Source organism: Heterocephalus glaber, unplaced genomic scaffold, assembly GCF_053883595.1.
Source record: "Heterocephalus glaber isolate CG9 unplaced genomic scaffold, H.glaber_assembly_v1.0 deba00001446, whole genome shotgun sequence".
Lineage (NCBI taxonomy): Eukaryota > Metazoa > Chordata > Mammalia > Rodentia > Bathyergidae > Heterocephalus > Heterocephalus glaber.
In genome coordinates this window covers 3427897-3443501 of record NW_028258298.1, presented here as the reverse complement: position 1 = coordinate 3443501, position 15605 = coordinate 3427897, and the positions used below count along the sequence as shown (strand labels likewise).

Genomic DNA, 15605 nt, shown 5'->3' with positions numbered 1-15605 from the left:
ATTTAATTTGATGATAAGAGAAGCCTGGCTGGAGATAGAAGTTTGAGACTGAGTCACTGGCAAATGTAGAAAAGTAATCGTAAGATTAGATAAAATCAATACTGAGAACTGGGGCACTTCAAAATTCGAAGATGAGGGACAAGCAAGGCCAAGGGAGAAAGACCAGCCAGTTCAGAGGAAAAGCAACTATGGCATTTCAGAAACTAAACAAAGACTATGTGACAAGGAGGCAGGTGCAAACTTTGATACCAGATGCTGTAGACAGTTTATCGACCTTGGGTCTAAGAATTAACCTTGCTACTGTCATCTGTAACCTTGAGGAAATCATTCAGTAGAATGGTGGAACAAAATCCTCTTTCAGCGAGTTGAAGGGAGAATGGAGAGAGAAATCTACACACCAATGCAGATAATTCTTTAGTTTTTGTTGCAGTGGAGATCAGAACACTGAAACTGTAGCTGTAAGAGAGGAAGGGAGGGAGGAGGAGAGACTATAATCTTTGTATGCTAGTAGAAAATATCCAACAAGAAGGAAAAAGATGTAAAAGGTAAAGGGCAGAGTTATAGAATTCCTCAAGTAAGTGAAAGGGAATGATATCTAGTATGTAGCTGGACATATTAGTTTAGATGGGCTAATGTGGAATTTCTAAACAAATCCTGGAAAATTCCTTCCAATTATTCTGCTAATAACTTGTTTTTATCAAATCAGACCATTAATTTAGATCATACAATTCTCTGACACCTATTCAGAGTACTTTATGTATTTTATAAGTGTAAATTACTAGCTTATCTTGAACAACTTTGGATATGTGAAATAATACCAGTTAGTGGCAATGGATTTTTAAGTATTATTATTTTAACATTTTAAGAGCATTGGTTCTATGTTGATAGGTTAGATTGGCTTATATTTTATGGTCACTGTCCAGTTCTGGTCAATATCACATTACTGCTTAAAATTAGTTAAATAGTTTTGCCTTAAACAAAAATCTATACTCTTAAAACAATTTCTGTAAGACAGAAACTATCCCTTTGTAATGCATGCAGTAAAACCCATAAAACAATGCTTTTCTGTGGAGCTGACTAAGAACAGTAGTGGCAAACCTATGGCCCACGTGTTATTGTGTTTTTCTTTTAAGACAGAAGATATTAATGTGTGAGTTGCTTTTTCTAAACTAAAACCTCAGTATTCAGGTTTAATTGCAGTGTTGGCATTTTACAATAAATAAGTGGACTTTAGGTTGCAGTTTGGTACTGTCTCTAAAAGGTTCATCGCTGCACTAGAATAATGGTTAAATTCCTCCATGGTTATTAGTATATTTAGATTTTGTATTCTTAGGAATTTTATCTCTATAAAACAAAATAATATGAATAGTAAATTATGAAATAACTTGAAATATATGCATAAATTTCATATCATATTTTATAAGATGGTGCGATTAGAGTCAATAAAGAGCTGTCTTCTCTCTACCTGTACTTGTTATCTTTTCCATCTTCATTTTCTTAGCAAATGAAATTCTCAAGTTCTCAATATTCAAGTTTTCAAGTAGTCCTATAAGCATTTAATCTATTTGTTAGTAACTCAAGATAGTCATTAAATTTACCATCTTAATGTGTTTAAAGTAAAGTTCAGTGGGATTAAGTACATCCACAGGATAGTGCACCATCATAGGCATCCATCTCCAAAACACTTTTTCCATTCCATACTGGAATTCTGTATTCATTAAATGGCCTTCCTTCCCTCTCACAGAAGCCCCCAACAATGACATTCTACCTTCTGTCTCTGTGAATGGGACATATGAACAGAGTCATATTATCTGGCCCTTTGTGAGTGGTTTAACTCACATAGCATGATGTCGCTAACACTTTTCTGTGTTATGTCTCAGAACTTTCTTCCTTTTTAAGGATGAATAATAGCCTATTTTATTTTTATATCACATTTTATTTATCCATTCATCCCTCAATGTACACTTGGGTTGCTTTCACCTTCTGGGTATTATGAATAATGCTGTTTTGAGCATGACTATATAAATAGCTGTTTGAATCTCTACTTTAAACTCCTTTGGGTATATACTCAGATGTAGAACTCATGGACCAGATGGTAATTTTATGCTAGATTTTTGAGCAAACTTCTTACTGTCTTCCACAGTAGCATCATCATTTTATATTCCTACCAATGATGCAGAAGGGCTCCAGTTTCTCCATATTCTCACTAACAGATTTCTGTTTGATTTTATTATAATAACAGCCATCCTTGTGTGTGTGCAGTGGTGTCTCATGACGGTTTGGATTTGCATTTCCCCAGTGGTTAGTGATCTTAAGCATCTTATCATGTTCTATTTGGTCATTTGTATATATTTGTTCTTTAGGGAGAAATGTTTATTAAGTTCTCCATCCATTTTTTAATTGGATAGGTTGTTGTTGAGTTGTAGGAATTCTTTATATATTCTAAATATTAATCCCTTACTAGATATATGCCTTGTTAAATATTTTCTTCTACTCCACTGATTGCTTTTTCACTGTTGATAATATACTTTGGTCCAAATGAGTTTCATTTTTTAAAATTTTGATAAATCCTATTAGTTTTTAAATTTTTCTAATGAGACTTTGGTGTCTTTTCCAAGAAGTCATTGTCAAATCCAATATCATAAAATTGCCATTATGTATTTTATAATTTTAGCTGCCATATTTAGAAGATTGATAAAATTTCAGTTATTTTTACATGGTAAGAAAACAGTCTACTTCATTTTCCTCATGTGGATAGTGAGGTTTTCCATCACTATTGAAAACTCTTTCCCCACTGAACTGTCATAGAATACTTGAGGAAAATCGTTCACACACATATATGAGAATTTGTTTCTGGGTTTTCTTTTCTGTTTGTCAATATGTCTATCTTTATGCCAGTACCACTTAGTTTTAATTACTGTGGCTTTGTAGTAAATTTGGAAATAACAAAGTGTAAGACTGATTCACACTTTTCAGATGTTTTTCCCACTTAGATTTCCTTGATATTCCATGTAAATTTTAGGATGAATTTGAATATTTCTGGTTTTAAAGTCTTTGAAATTTTGATGGCAGAGTTTTATTTACTCAGTTGATCACTTTGTGTGATACTGAAATCTTAACAATGTGAAGCTTTCCAATCCATAAACACAGGATATTTTTCTCCTTCTTGGCATTCATTTTAATTTCTCTCAGCAATATATTCTAGGGATCAATGTGTAAATTTTTTTCCTTTTTGGTTAATTTTATTCCTATTTTGTTCTTTTTTATATCATTGCAGATGAAATTGGTTTAATTTTTTTCTGATTGTTACTGTTACTATAAAGAAATGCAGGGGCTGGGGATTTAGCTTAGTGGTGCCACTGCCTGCTTTGCAAGCGCAGGGTCTGGAGTTCGATCCCCGGTACCAAAAAAAAAAAAGAAGAAAGAAAGAAAGAAATCCAACTAATTTTTGCGTGTTGATTCTCTATCCTAAAACTTTGCTGAATTCAATTAGTTTTTAGAGCTCTGTGTGTGGATGAGGGAGGGAGTGAAGGAGGGAGAGAGAGAGAGACAGAGAGAGAGGAACAGAGAGAGAGAGACTGAGATAGAGGGAGATCTTTATAGTTTCTACATATAAAATTATGCATTCTGCTAAAAGACATCCTTAATTCTTTTTTTACATGTTGTATGTCTTTATGTCCATTATTCTTCATGCCTCACTGATCTGTGCAAGGGTTGTAGTAGGATGCTGAATAAAAACACTGAAATTAGACATCCTTGCCCTGTCACAGATCCGAGAAGATAAGCTTTCAGTCTTCCACCATTGAGTATAATCTGGGTTTTTCATATAAGGCCTTTACTTTATGGAGGTAGTTTTTTTTCCTCTCCTAGTTTTCTGAGTACTATTATTATGAAAAGGTGTTGAATTTTTCAAATCCTTTCTTCACATCAATTGAACACATTGTCTTTTAAAATATTTATTCTGGTAAGATGGTGTATTTATTTGTTTGACTTTTGAACCTTGAACTATTCTTGCAATTTAGGAAAAGAATTCCACTTCATCATACCGTAAAATATGCTCTTGAGTTGCTGGCATATTGTTGTTTTACATCAATATTCATAATGAATACTCATTCGTTTGTAGGTTTCTATTCTTATAGTATCATCGTATGTTTTCATACCAAAGTAATATTGGTTTCAGAGAAAAAGATAGGAGGTATTATCTTAAATTTTTTGGAGGAGTTTGTTAAATATTGATGTTTATTTTTCTTTAAATGTTTGTTGGAAATGAATGAAGCAATTATGAGCAGGGCTTTTTGTTATTAAGTGTTGTTAACTACCAGGCCAATCTTGCAGTTACAGGCTTTTTCTGATTTTCTTTTTGTTCATGATTCACTCTTGGTAGTTTGTGTGTTTCTTGGAAGCTTTTCTATTTAATTTGGGTTTTCTTATTTGTTAGTTTTTGGTTGTTCACAGTACTCTCTTATAATCTTTTTTATTTCTCTAAAATCAGTAGTAATATCCCCGCTTTTATTTCTAAATTTAATTATTTCAATCATATCTATTTTTTCTTAGCTATTTTACCTAAAACTTTTTCTATTTTGTTGATTTTTTTCCAAGAACCAATTCTTTGTTTCATTGATTTTCTCTATTTTTCTTTTTTCAATTTTATTTGTCACTGCTATAATCTTTATTATTTCTCCCCATTTGATAGTTTTTGTTTGGTTTGTTCTGCTTTTTTCTAATTCCTGAAGGTATAAAGTCGAGTGTTAATTTTAGACCTTCTTCATTTTTAATGAAGATAGTTGCAGCTATAAATGTCTTTCTTACAGTAGCACTGTTTTGCTACATTCTAAAAGCTTTGGAATATTATATTATTGTTATTTGTCTCAAGATACTTTCTACATTCCTTTGTGAATTATTTTTTGTGTCTTTTATCATTTAAGATTGTGTTGTTTCATTTCAACATTTTTGTGAATTTGTGCTTTCCTTTCTCTGTCAATTTTCTGGCTTCATTTTCTTGTAGCTAGAAAAGAATAGTTGCATGATTTCAATATAGATTTTTTAAAAATATTATTAAGACATGTTTTGTGGGGCCAGGGATTTAGCTCAGTGGTTCTGCTGACTGCCTCACAAGTGCGAGAACCCAAGTTTGATCCCTGGTTCCAAAAAAAAGATGTTTTGTGGTTTAGCATATGGCCTATCTAGGATAATGTAACATATACACTTGAGAAAAAATGTTTATTCCATTATTCTGATCAGAATATTTTATATATACTGTTATATATAATTCATATATACCGTTGTTCAAATCCTGAATCCTATTTTTCTCTTTTTTGATGATACTGAGGAATAAAATCCGGACCTTGCATCAGCTAGGCAACACAGGCATTTTTTCATTTTTGAGACAGGGTCTTGTTAAGTCGTATAGTCTGGCCCTGAAACTGTGGTCCTCCTGCCTCAGTCTCCCACGTATCTGGAATTGCAGGTGTGTACCATTGCACATGGTTCCATTTCTTCTATTTCATTATTGCTATTCTGTTTGGCTGTTTTATACACTATATTTGAGTCACCTATGACTATTTTAAAGCTATCTGTGTCTCTCTTCAGTTTCATTAATGTTTTCTTCATATATATTTCTTCAAAATATATTATGAATTTTGGTACATGTATGTTTATAATTATTATGCCTTCTTGGTGAGATGACCTTCCGGTCATTTTGTACTATCTTTCTTTGTGTCTTATAAGGGTTATTGAACTTTGACAGTATAGCTATCCCTGTTTTCTTTTACTTACTATACCTGTGTACTATCTTTTGTCATCTTTCACTTTCAAACTATGCCTGTGTCTAGGTCCAAAGTGAGTCTCTGTTACACAATATATTTTTCCTCTCCTTTCTTTTTCTTCTCATTCTTTCTGTGAATTTTGATAGAGAGTTTAATAAATTCAGTTTAAAGTGATTTATATAAAGAAGTACCAACTGTTATAACTTTTCCTGTTTCATTTTGTATAGTTTATAATACCCCTTTTTCTTGATTGCTACCCTCATTTGTGTTTGATTTTTATAGTAACTTGTCTTAATTGACTTCTAATTTCTTTTTGTATACATTCTACAGATATTGTCTTTGTAATCAACATGAATTAAACCTAACATCTGAAACTTATAATAAAATCATTCAAAATTTATACCAACTTAACTTCAATTGCATACAAAAACTTAACTCCCTACAACCCCACCTGCCACTTTGTTAATTGGCTTTAATAATTATTCATAATTTTATTCTGTTTACAAAAAAAATTAAAAGTGAAGTTACAAACCAAATTACAATAACATTCAGTTTTATATTTCTGTGTATATTTACCCTATCAGAAACATCTATTCGCTAGACTTAAGATACTGCTTATCATGCTTTCCTTCCAACTCGAAGAATCTCTTTAACAAGTCTTTGGAGGCAAGTGTAGAGGTAGTGAGCTCCCTTAGTTCTGTTTACCTAGAAATGACTTAATTTCTCCATCATTTTTAAAGAATCACTTCTTTTGGATGCAGAATACTTAGTTGACAGTTTTCTTCTCTCAGCATTTTACATACACCATCTTACTTTTCTGAGTTCTAAAGTTTCTGCTGAGAAATCCTCTAATAATTTTCTTGAGGATCTTTTATTGTGAGACTTTGAATTTCTCTGGCTGCTTTAAAGAATTTCATTGTGTTCTGAGTTTTGAAAGTTTTTTAGGATGTGACTTAGTTTGGGTATCTTTGAGTTATACTTGGAGTTTGTAGAGCATCATATATATCTATATTCATAACATTCCTCAAATTTGAGGATTTTTTGGACATTATTTTTTGGAAATAAGCTTCATGCCCTTTTCCTTCTTCCTCTTTTTTTTCCTGAAAATGCCTTAATATGAACATTAGTGCTTTTCATAATGTCCCCTAATGCTCTAAGATCTTTCTTCTCAGATTATAATTTCAAACTACTTTTATTTCAAGTTCACTGATTTTTTTCTTCTGCCTTTTAAAATACGCTTTCAAACTCCTCTAATAAATTTAAAAATTCAATTATCGTATTTTTCACCCTCAGGATCTCCACTTGGTTTTTTAAAATAATTCAATTTATGTTTCCTTTTGATATTGTAATTTTGTTCAGATATTATTTTCTTGATTTATGTTGGTTCTTTGTGGTTTTCCTTTAGTTCTTAACAGCATATTTAAGGTGGTTGTTCTAAAGTCAAGGTCTCAGAAGCCTGAGTTTCTTTAAAGATGGTTTCTGAAATTTTATTTTGTTCCTATAAATGAGCCATGCAGTCATGTTTCTTTTTATGGCTTATTACTATTTGTTGAAATTTGGCTGTTGAAAGCATACAAATAAAAATCAGCAAACAAATAGCAAAACTAGCCACCTTAACAAGTCTTTATATAGTGTTCTGTGCAGTCAAGACCTTCACTAATTATCTGGGGGTGTTGCAAACCTTGACAGTATCCCAGAACAAAGGCTGAAATTCTTCTCAATTCTTTTCTGGTCATTATCCTGAGTGTCTTAGGTCAGGTTGGGATGGGGGTTTAAAACAATATTTTTCTGCATACATGGCTATGCGTAAGTGTCCCGATTTTCTAAACAAATTGACCCCACCTTCTTCTTTGGGTCTTTGGTTTTATTGTATCTGTCTACCTGTACTCTTTGCTCTGAGCATGTGTGTGTTGGCATTCTTCCTGAAGCCTGAACAGGTGCCCCACTGTTTTCTGCAGCTTTGGTCAGTGTGAGACACAAGTCCTGTCACTATTGACTGTGTTCTTTGTCAGAAAACGTAGAGCATTGTGCATGATGCCCCCTACTCCTTCCACCCGAGGGAAGGAACTAGGAATAGGGGTGCTTTCAACTGTACCATGTCAACCAGAAAATGAGATGGGTAAAACAAAAACATAATGAAGTTTCCCATAGATTTAAATGTACATTTTTCACAATAGGTTTTTTACTTGGATTTCATAGTTATTTCTCTGCTTTCTGGGTTTTTGTGGGGGGGGGGGTGGTACTAGGGATTGCACTTGGGACCTTGCTCTTGCGAGGCAGGCAGCGGAACCACTGAGCTAAATCCCCTGCCCTTTCTGGGGCTTTTATAAAGTTATTTTAGGTTACCTGTAGTTGTGCTTTTATTATTTCCACAAGGAATGAGATCCTGTAGCTTCCTTGGCTGCGATGTTGCTGATGTCACTAATGCCCAGTAACTGTTCTTGACTTTTTATGGACAACTACTTCAAGTATCTTCTCTCTTCAAATACTCAGCACTCTCTTTCAAACAAGTCATGGACTAGCACTAGCTGTAAGAGTCTATTTTGAGTAGCACTGCTCCAAATGCCTGAGGAGGAGGTGTGTGTGTGTGTGTGTGTGTGTGTGTGTGTGTGTGTTTTAAATTATATGCTCACATACATCAACAGTAGTTAAGAAATCTTGAAAATCATAGAAATCTAGAAGCATAGTGCATCCATGAAGATTTTAGGTATCTTGTGTTCTGGAACACACTGTGTGCTATAGTCTGAATGTTTAGGTTCTCTCAAATTCACATGAGGAAATCATAAATACAAGGTGCTAGTGTTACAAAGTAGAGTCTCTTGGAGATTAGGTCATAGGAGTTGGGCTTGTATGAATGGAATCAGTGCCCCTGTAGAGACCTTTACCTTTCTGACATGTGAAGACTCAGCAAGAAGATGACTATCTTTGAATGAAGGAGATGCTAGAAACTAGATCTACTGGTGCATTATTTGTGGATTTCCCAGCATCCAGAACTGTGGGAAATAAATGCCTGATGCGTATGAGTTTCTCAGTATAAGGTATTTTGTTACAGCAGCTTGAATGAACTTGGGCACAGTGACATTGTAAAGCCCAATTTACTGCACCTTTAGTTCACTGCATTAAAAGAGAGAGGTAATATGGATATTTTCTTGGCTTCTGTAGATATTTGGCTGCTTTCTAGAACCAAAATTTGAATTATGTGGTTTTAGAGGTAAATATACACTTTATTTGGGAATATTGTCTCAGAGTATTCACTGAGTTTTTCAGAGATTTCTGGAGAGTGTTTTACAGTTGACCCAGACTGTATTGCATGACATACCCATGACCTAGACAATTCACATCATAGAAAATGCAAGACAGATGGATGGCGCTTTTGGCAAACTCCAGATGAAGTCACAGGGTGGACACTTAAGATTCTGGAGCAAAGCATGACTTCTCTGTAAGATTAGCTATGATCATGATACACAGAATATTAACCATTGTTTGAAATTTTGGTTTCTTTAATAGAAGTAATAAAAATAAAAAGATTAAAATTAAAAAGAAAGCCACTTGTATGAGACTTGGAACAGTTAATCATACAAAACCAAGCGTCTGTAGATAACAAAGGCAGAGTTGCAAGATGCCAAGCCCAAGTACAAAAGAACATTTCAAGCATTTCTAACATTATGAACGTCACACACTTAACTTGAAGTCAAAGGGCAGGACAGCACATTCTGTCCATGCTGAGCCCAAAGCAAATCATGCTTTATAACTAAGTCCAACATCAATGGAACTGGGAGGCCTACTTCTCCCATGGAGTTAGAGTGCAAAAGTGAAGGATTTTTAATAGTATCAATCACAACAACCAAACTGCAAAGGTAGGCAGACTCAAAAGAAATCCATTATGGAGTAGAGCTGATACATTTGGGACCAAGTTCAAACGCAGCCAGGAAGCGTGAGTGTTATGTAACAAATGTTATTTGCATTGCTATCCTACTCCTCTTCCCTGCTCTTGAATCTCTAACCTCATGGTGATGTAAGATTACTATGGCCAACAGACAGAAGAAGAAAGGAATTTGACCTGATTCCCAATGTGTCAATGAAAAGCTTTTACACTAACCAGAAATGGGACCTGTATCATGGTCTCCAAGGCAGGGTAGACAGCCATAAAGGGAAATCCTCTGGAGCTGAGTTAACCATTCATCCTGCTTAGATGGAGTGTTTCCAGAAGAAATGGTTCAGGCAAACTACTGAACCCATCGCTTGAAAGGAATAAGACTAAATGGGTACAAGTAAGGAGGTGTGGGGAAGAAGCCTGTGGATTGTCTTCTGGGAGGGGACGCAAAATGCCTGAATCTACCCAGCAGAGAGAATCCACTGAAGAGTAGCTGCTGAGCAAAAAGCAGCCAGCCTCCCTCCTTATCTGCTGCGATGCATGTCAAGGGGCCAGGGTAGGTGGCAGAGATGGAGGCTATGAACAGATCCAACAACATAAGCTTTTCTTTACCAAGGCATATTTGCCTAATGCCTTTGAAATCAGGATAAATAGAAATATGACAAAATTTCTTCAGAAATCTACAAGTCATTGTAAGAGTTTAAGGCCATTGAGCTGTTTGCATCTCAAAGAGCATCAGTTTGCCTTCTTAGAATGATATAAATATATATCTGTGTCTCTACATCCCCACCACCCAAGGCTTACAGAATAGTTCACCCAGAGACATGATATCACACAGCAATGCTTCATGTTCAAGGACACAAAGGAGATTTGACCATGGCCTCATGACCATAAGGTTCACCCAGAAGAAACCAGCCTAACCAACAATGTAATATTCAGTTCACTGAAGACTTGTCTAAGGCATGAGCCATAGGACTAATGCCCTCCAGGAGTTGATAGGTGTTAAATTGACCATCATTGTATGCTTCTGTTCTCCAATAGCTGTACTAAATGGATGCAGGACCAAGAGTCAGGAGTAAGAATGGTTCCTCTTGCTATCACATTCAGTAGCCTTATTATAGAATTTCTCTTTTTCCTCAACCTTGAGCCATGTTGAGACACAGGAAGTGGAGAACTGTAGAATTCTGCCAGGGAGAACAGTGAATGTCCCACTGAATAAAGTGAGCTATTATTACCTTGTTAATGTGGATTTCTCGTGTGAATGGATAAACATGGTGGGGTGGAGTTACTAGAACTGGTGGGATTAATTGTTCTTATCTACATGAGGAACTTGAATTGGTTCTACATAAACAAGCTCAGGATAAATGAGTTTGTTACTTCACTGAGATACAGTGGTACCTCAGTTCATGAACTTAATTCTTTCCATGATTCTAGTGGAATAAATTCTCCAGCCAGAATCATAGAAAAAATTAAATTCATGAATGAGGTACCACTGTATCTCTTAAAACTTCCATGCTTGGTCACAACTACTAATGAGAAATTTCAGAAGCACAACTCAACAAGGGAAACTGTTGACCCCCTGGTAGGTCAAAGTTTGGATCCTGCTATCACCTATGCAACTCTGAACAGCCTAAGAGCTGCCCAAGAGGGCAGCTAGAATGCTGAAAAAAAAGAAAATGATGGACAGCCTTGAATCCAGTTGTCCTGGTGGGTACTCCATGTATTCACAGGGAATGCTTAAATGTTCCAAGAATTCACAAGTGCTTGAAAGCTTACAGGGAATTTTGTGAGTCTTTGGATTTGCACTGCCACTCTCTGCCCTTTGGGAAATAAGCAAACATGTCATTTTCTCATTATGCACACACTCACACATGCATGCACAGTGGAAGTCCTCTAATGTAGAAATGAAATTGAATATAATGAGTAGATGCAATGTCTGCTGCTGTTACTGCCTAATTGCCAAGCCCTAATCTCTGGCCACCGCCACACAGATTTTGTCATGGAGTTGATAGCTCCTCCTCCAAATGCTTCCAAACTTGAATGCAATAAGACACTGGATGCCGTAGGATCTCACATTCCAGTGGCCATTAAAGGGGACTGCTGAGGCAACTCTGAAGCATGGGAGGCCTTATGTTACACAGAAAATGTCAACCAGTAGAAAACAGGACATGGAATGAAGGTGAAGAAATAAGCTTCTCTCACTCCTGTCTCCTGTAGACCACTGAGAGGCATAGATTTGGAATGCCCACCACTCGAAGAAGATGTACATGTGGCATAGGTCTCATAGGTGGTTGCAATGAATATTGAGCACTGTCTTTTCCCTCCAAGGCTCCCTGTGCATGGCAAAGCACAGTTTTATTTTTTAGCTCTCAGTGTTGCAGTTCACTTTTTCCTTATCCTATTTTAGGTCTGTAACTCCCACATGAAGAATCAGCAGGTCATGTTCTCTAAGGAATCCTGGCTGAGAGATGAGCCTTCACCTATAAGCACACACTTTATGCTCCTCCTCTCCTCAAGTGAGTCGCTCCTCCTCTCCTCAAGTTAGTCACTCCTCTCTTTAATTAACTGTGACCTCCTTGAATGGTGAGACCCATCCTTCTTTAGCCCACTTGAGCTCCAGTCATTGCCCTGTGCCTCCTGCCCTCTCTTGGATTGTAACATTTCTGTCTGTGCTGCGCCAGTCCCATGAGACAACTGATGTGCGGGAATGCTTCCCACCTTTAAGAGTCTAGCCCCTTGCCTTCCCCTCCACCTCTGGCTCTTACCAATTTCTCAGCTATCCTTTATAGAAAAAGGTCTCTGAGTAGTTTTTGAAAACTTTTACTACTATATATTTACCGTGCATAATGTTCACATTCCTCGTGTGGAGTTGGTGCATGTACATAACACATCCCAATTCCTTTTTACATCCTCTTTCTCTCCTGCTCACCTCTCTCCATCTCTCAATCCCCTTCCCCTTTGAATAAGATCTATCTACCTACTTCCTATTCTCTATCTTTTATTTTACTCTTTATTTCTAATTTGAGTTTCTCACATAAGAAAAACTATGCAATGTATCAGCCACTGTCTCCATTTTATCTCCATCTGTTATTTTCTCAACACAGGCCAAGATTTTGTCCATTTCACTTGCTAAAACTGCACATTTCAGTGTTCTCTCCTCAAAAGATTATTTCCCTTACAAATGTGTTGTCTGAGCTCTATCCTCATCAGACTGTTTAGAGAAATTTGAAGCAGTTGGTCACTACCTCTTTGAATCCTATTCTTTTTATGAATTCTGGAAGGTCATCTATCATCTCTCTTCCTACTGCAATGGCAACTAATCCCCCCTGGCTTCACTGCTTGGTCCTCATCTTTACATACTGGATTTCAGACCTCTTTCTATTTATAATTTCTTATTAGATGACTTCCTCCAGACCTTGGCTTCTTATTCCTCTATATCCTGATGGCTGCCACATTGTTGCCTCCAGGCCCAGTCTACTCCTTAACTTTATACTCACATATTCAACTGTCGACTCAACACCTGGGTGTCCAAGAGAGACCTCTGAAGTGTCATATACTCCTGTGTGTGTAAATGTGCGTACACACAAAGGCACACTCCCCGCCGCTCACTTCTTGTACAATGCACAACTCTTCCAATTGCTCTCAAAGCAAACTTGGGAAGGAATATTTACTCTTTCTCCATTACACTTTATAGCCAGAACATCATGAAACCCCATTAGTATTTTTAAAAATAAATCCTGCAGGGCCAGGGATTTAGCTCAGTGGTTTTGCCGCCTGCTGCACAAGTACAAGGACCCGAGTTTGAGCTCTGATACCAAAAAAAAAAAAAAAATCCTATATTCTAGTGTTTCTCATGGTCTCCTCTGATGGTAGCTTGCAAATGCCAACAAAATAGCCAGAATGATTGCAATCAATTTCTAACTGAGCTTTTCTTCCTCCTTCCCTTCTTCTTTCTTTCCTTCTTTCCTTTCTTCCTTCTTCCCTTCCTTTTTCTTCCATTTTTCCTTCCTTCTTTCCTCTCTCCCTTCCTCCTTCCCTTTATTTCTCTTTTATAAATGATTCTTCACATAGCAGTCAGCCATGCTTCTTTAAAATGTAAATTAGATCATTTATTCCTGGTTTACAAGCTCCCAATGATTTTTAAGCTCACTATGAGAAAACAATCAAACAAATAAACAACTATTTTTATTAGACAGGTAAGGCTGTACATAATGAGGCTTTGGCTTATCTTTGTTATTTCATCTCTTAACTCTAGCTTACACATGCAGAGCTGGACTCCTTTATAATTTCTCCACCACGCAAGTGTAGTGTGTGCCTACCTCAGGACCTATGCACTTGCTCATCTGGTTAACAAGTGGCATTCTCTTTCTAAAATTTTTACGACTTCTACATTTAAAACTTGCATATCTTTGGGAAGCCTCTTAGTTTAAATTCTTTCTAGCACTTCATGTTTCCTCACAGTTTATGTTTTCTATAGCATTATCACTGACAATGCACTGCATATTCATTTGAATATTTTGTCTTCTTTACTCGGTCCATGAGGTTCAAGATAATGTTTTGCTCATCACTGCAGCCATCCAAGGGTTAAAAGAAATCTTGGATCATACTTGGTATTCAATAAGTATTTGTTGAATGAATAGATGACTAAGTAAAATGACTTAATTGTTCTTTAACTCTAATACACACATTCATGTCTAGATTTACTTATTTATTTATTTAAGCCACCTGTTCTTTTTTGTGTGCTTATATTTTCTTACCTTAGGAACTTTAGACTTCTCCTCATTGCTACCTTGTTTATTTGCAGTGTTGGATTGTCTTCTACCTGTTAACTTTGGATTGGAACTCCTCTACCCAGTCATTTAGCTCTCTGGAGTTCTGTGTGTTCTGTGGACTATGAACAGCCCTGTAAGAAGTGGTTTCCTGATTTCCTTTTCCAGGTTGTTACTAATGATACAGGTTCAAAACCAATTGTACTCAATACGAAAATCCGAGTTTGATGTTCAACCGCAGTTCAGACAAGCTAGAGCTCTGATTTCCTGCAGCTGAATATTTTCCTGCATATGGTCCAATAGAGGTATCAAGATTCTGGTTTTTTTCAGGCCAAGAATGGAAGGGTTTTTCTGAGTGACCACATTTTTCAGCTTTACCCAGGGAACACATTTCCATTGCCTCCACACACAGGACCGCAATTGATCTGCGACCACCTAGGCATGAAGGGCCCTGCAGTGCATATCCTGCCCATTTGCTGTCACAGGAATGGTGGTCTCAGCATCTTCTTTACCCTGTGTTGTACCCATCTCTTGAAAACAGAATTAGCCCCTTCATGATTTCCAGACTCTACTACATATTTGATTTTTCTTTAAAAAATATGATATGTGCTTGAAATGGAGAGAGCTTCTCATATTAGATCACTAAGGTCTTGGTTAGAAACCCTTACTTTCATTTAAAAAGGCTGAGGATGATGTCATAGACCAGTAGTTCTGAATCTGTGTCTTCGCGATGCTGGGAGCGTACTGGTGAAGGATGCTGAACATGGGGAAATGTGGCAGATTCTAAAGAGGTGCTTCTTATTGGGGAAAATGTCCAATTAGCTGAAAAGAAGTAGGAGATGATGTGTTAGTTTTTGTGGCTGCTGGGACTAGCAGCTGAATGAACTTTTTAAATATATTACCCTATCCAACTTATTTTGCTATAGCAAACCAACTAAGACCCAGGAGTACATACGTCTGTATTTGGAGTCTGTCTGGCTAACCCAAGATCACCCCATCTCAAGATCCTTCATTTAATCACATCTGCAACCTCCCTCACACACACTTTTGGCTGTATAGTAAAGTTCACAGACTCAAGTGAAAAGGGTACAGATATCTTTTGGCAAATCATTTTTTAAGCTGCCAAAAAAAAAAATAGTAATGGTGTTTTGAAATAAATTGCCTCATCCTCAGCAACATGCCAAAATAATAATTTCA

General features: G+C 36.4%; 1 protein-coding gene across 4 annotated transcripts in view; it reads right to left on the bottom strand.

Annotated features, from left to right (window-relative positions):
- Positions 1 to 5792: 5792 nt before the first annotated feature.
- Positions 5793 to 15605, bottom strand: part of Opcml (opioid binding protein/cell adhesion molecule like) — a 1190405-nt gene continuing 1180592 nt past the window's right edge. For all 4 annotated transcript variants that reach the window (XM_004862649.4, XM_021242764.2, XM_021242762.2 and 1 more), the window contains one exon: positions 5793 to 15230. In XM_004862649.4, the coding sequence (XP_004862706.1) occupies positions 15079 to 15230 (152 nt within the window). In that variant the 3' untranslated portion in view covers positions 5793 to 15078. The remainder of the gene's footprint in view (positions 15231 to 15605) is intronic.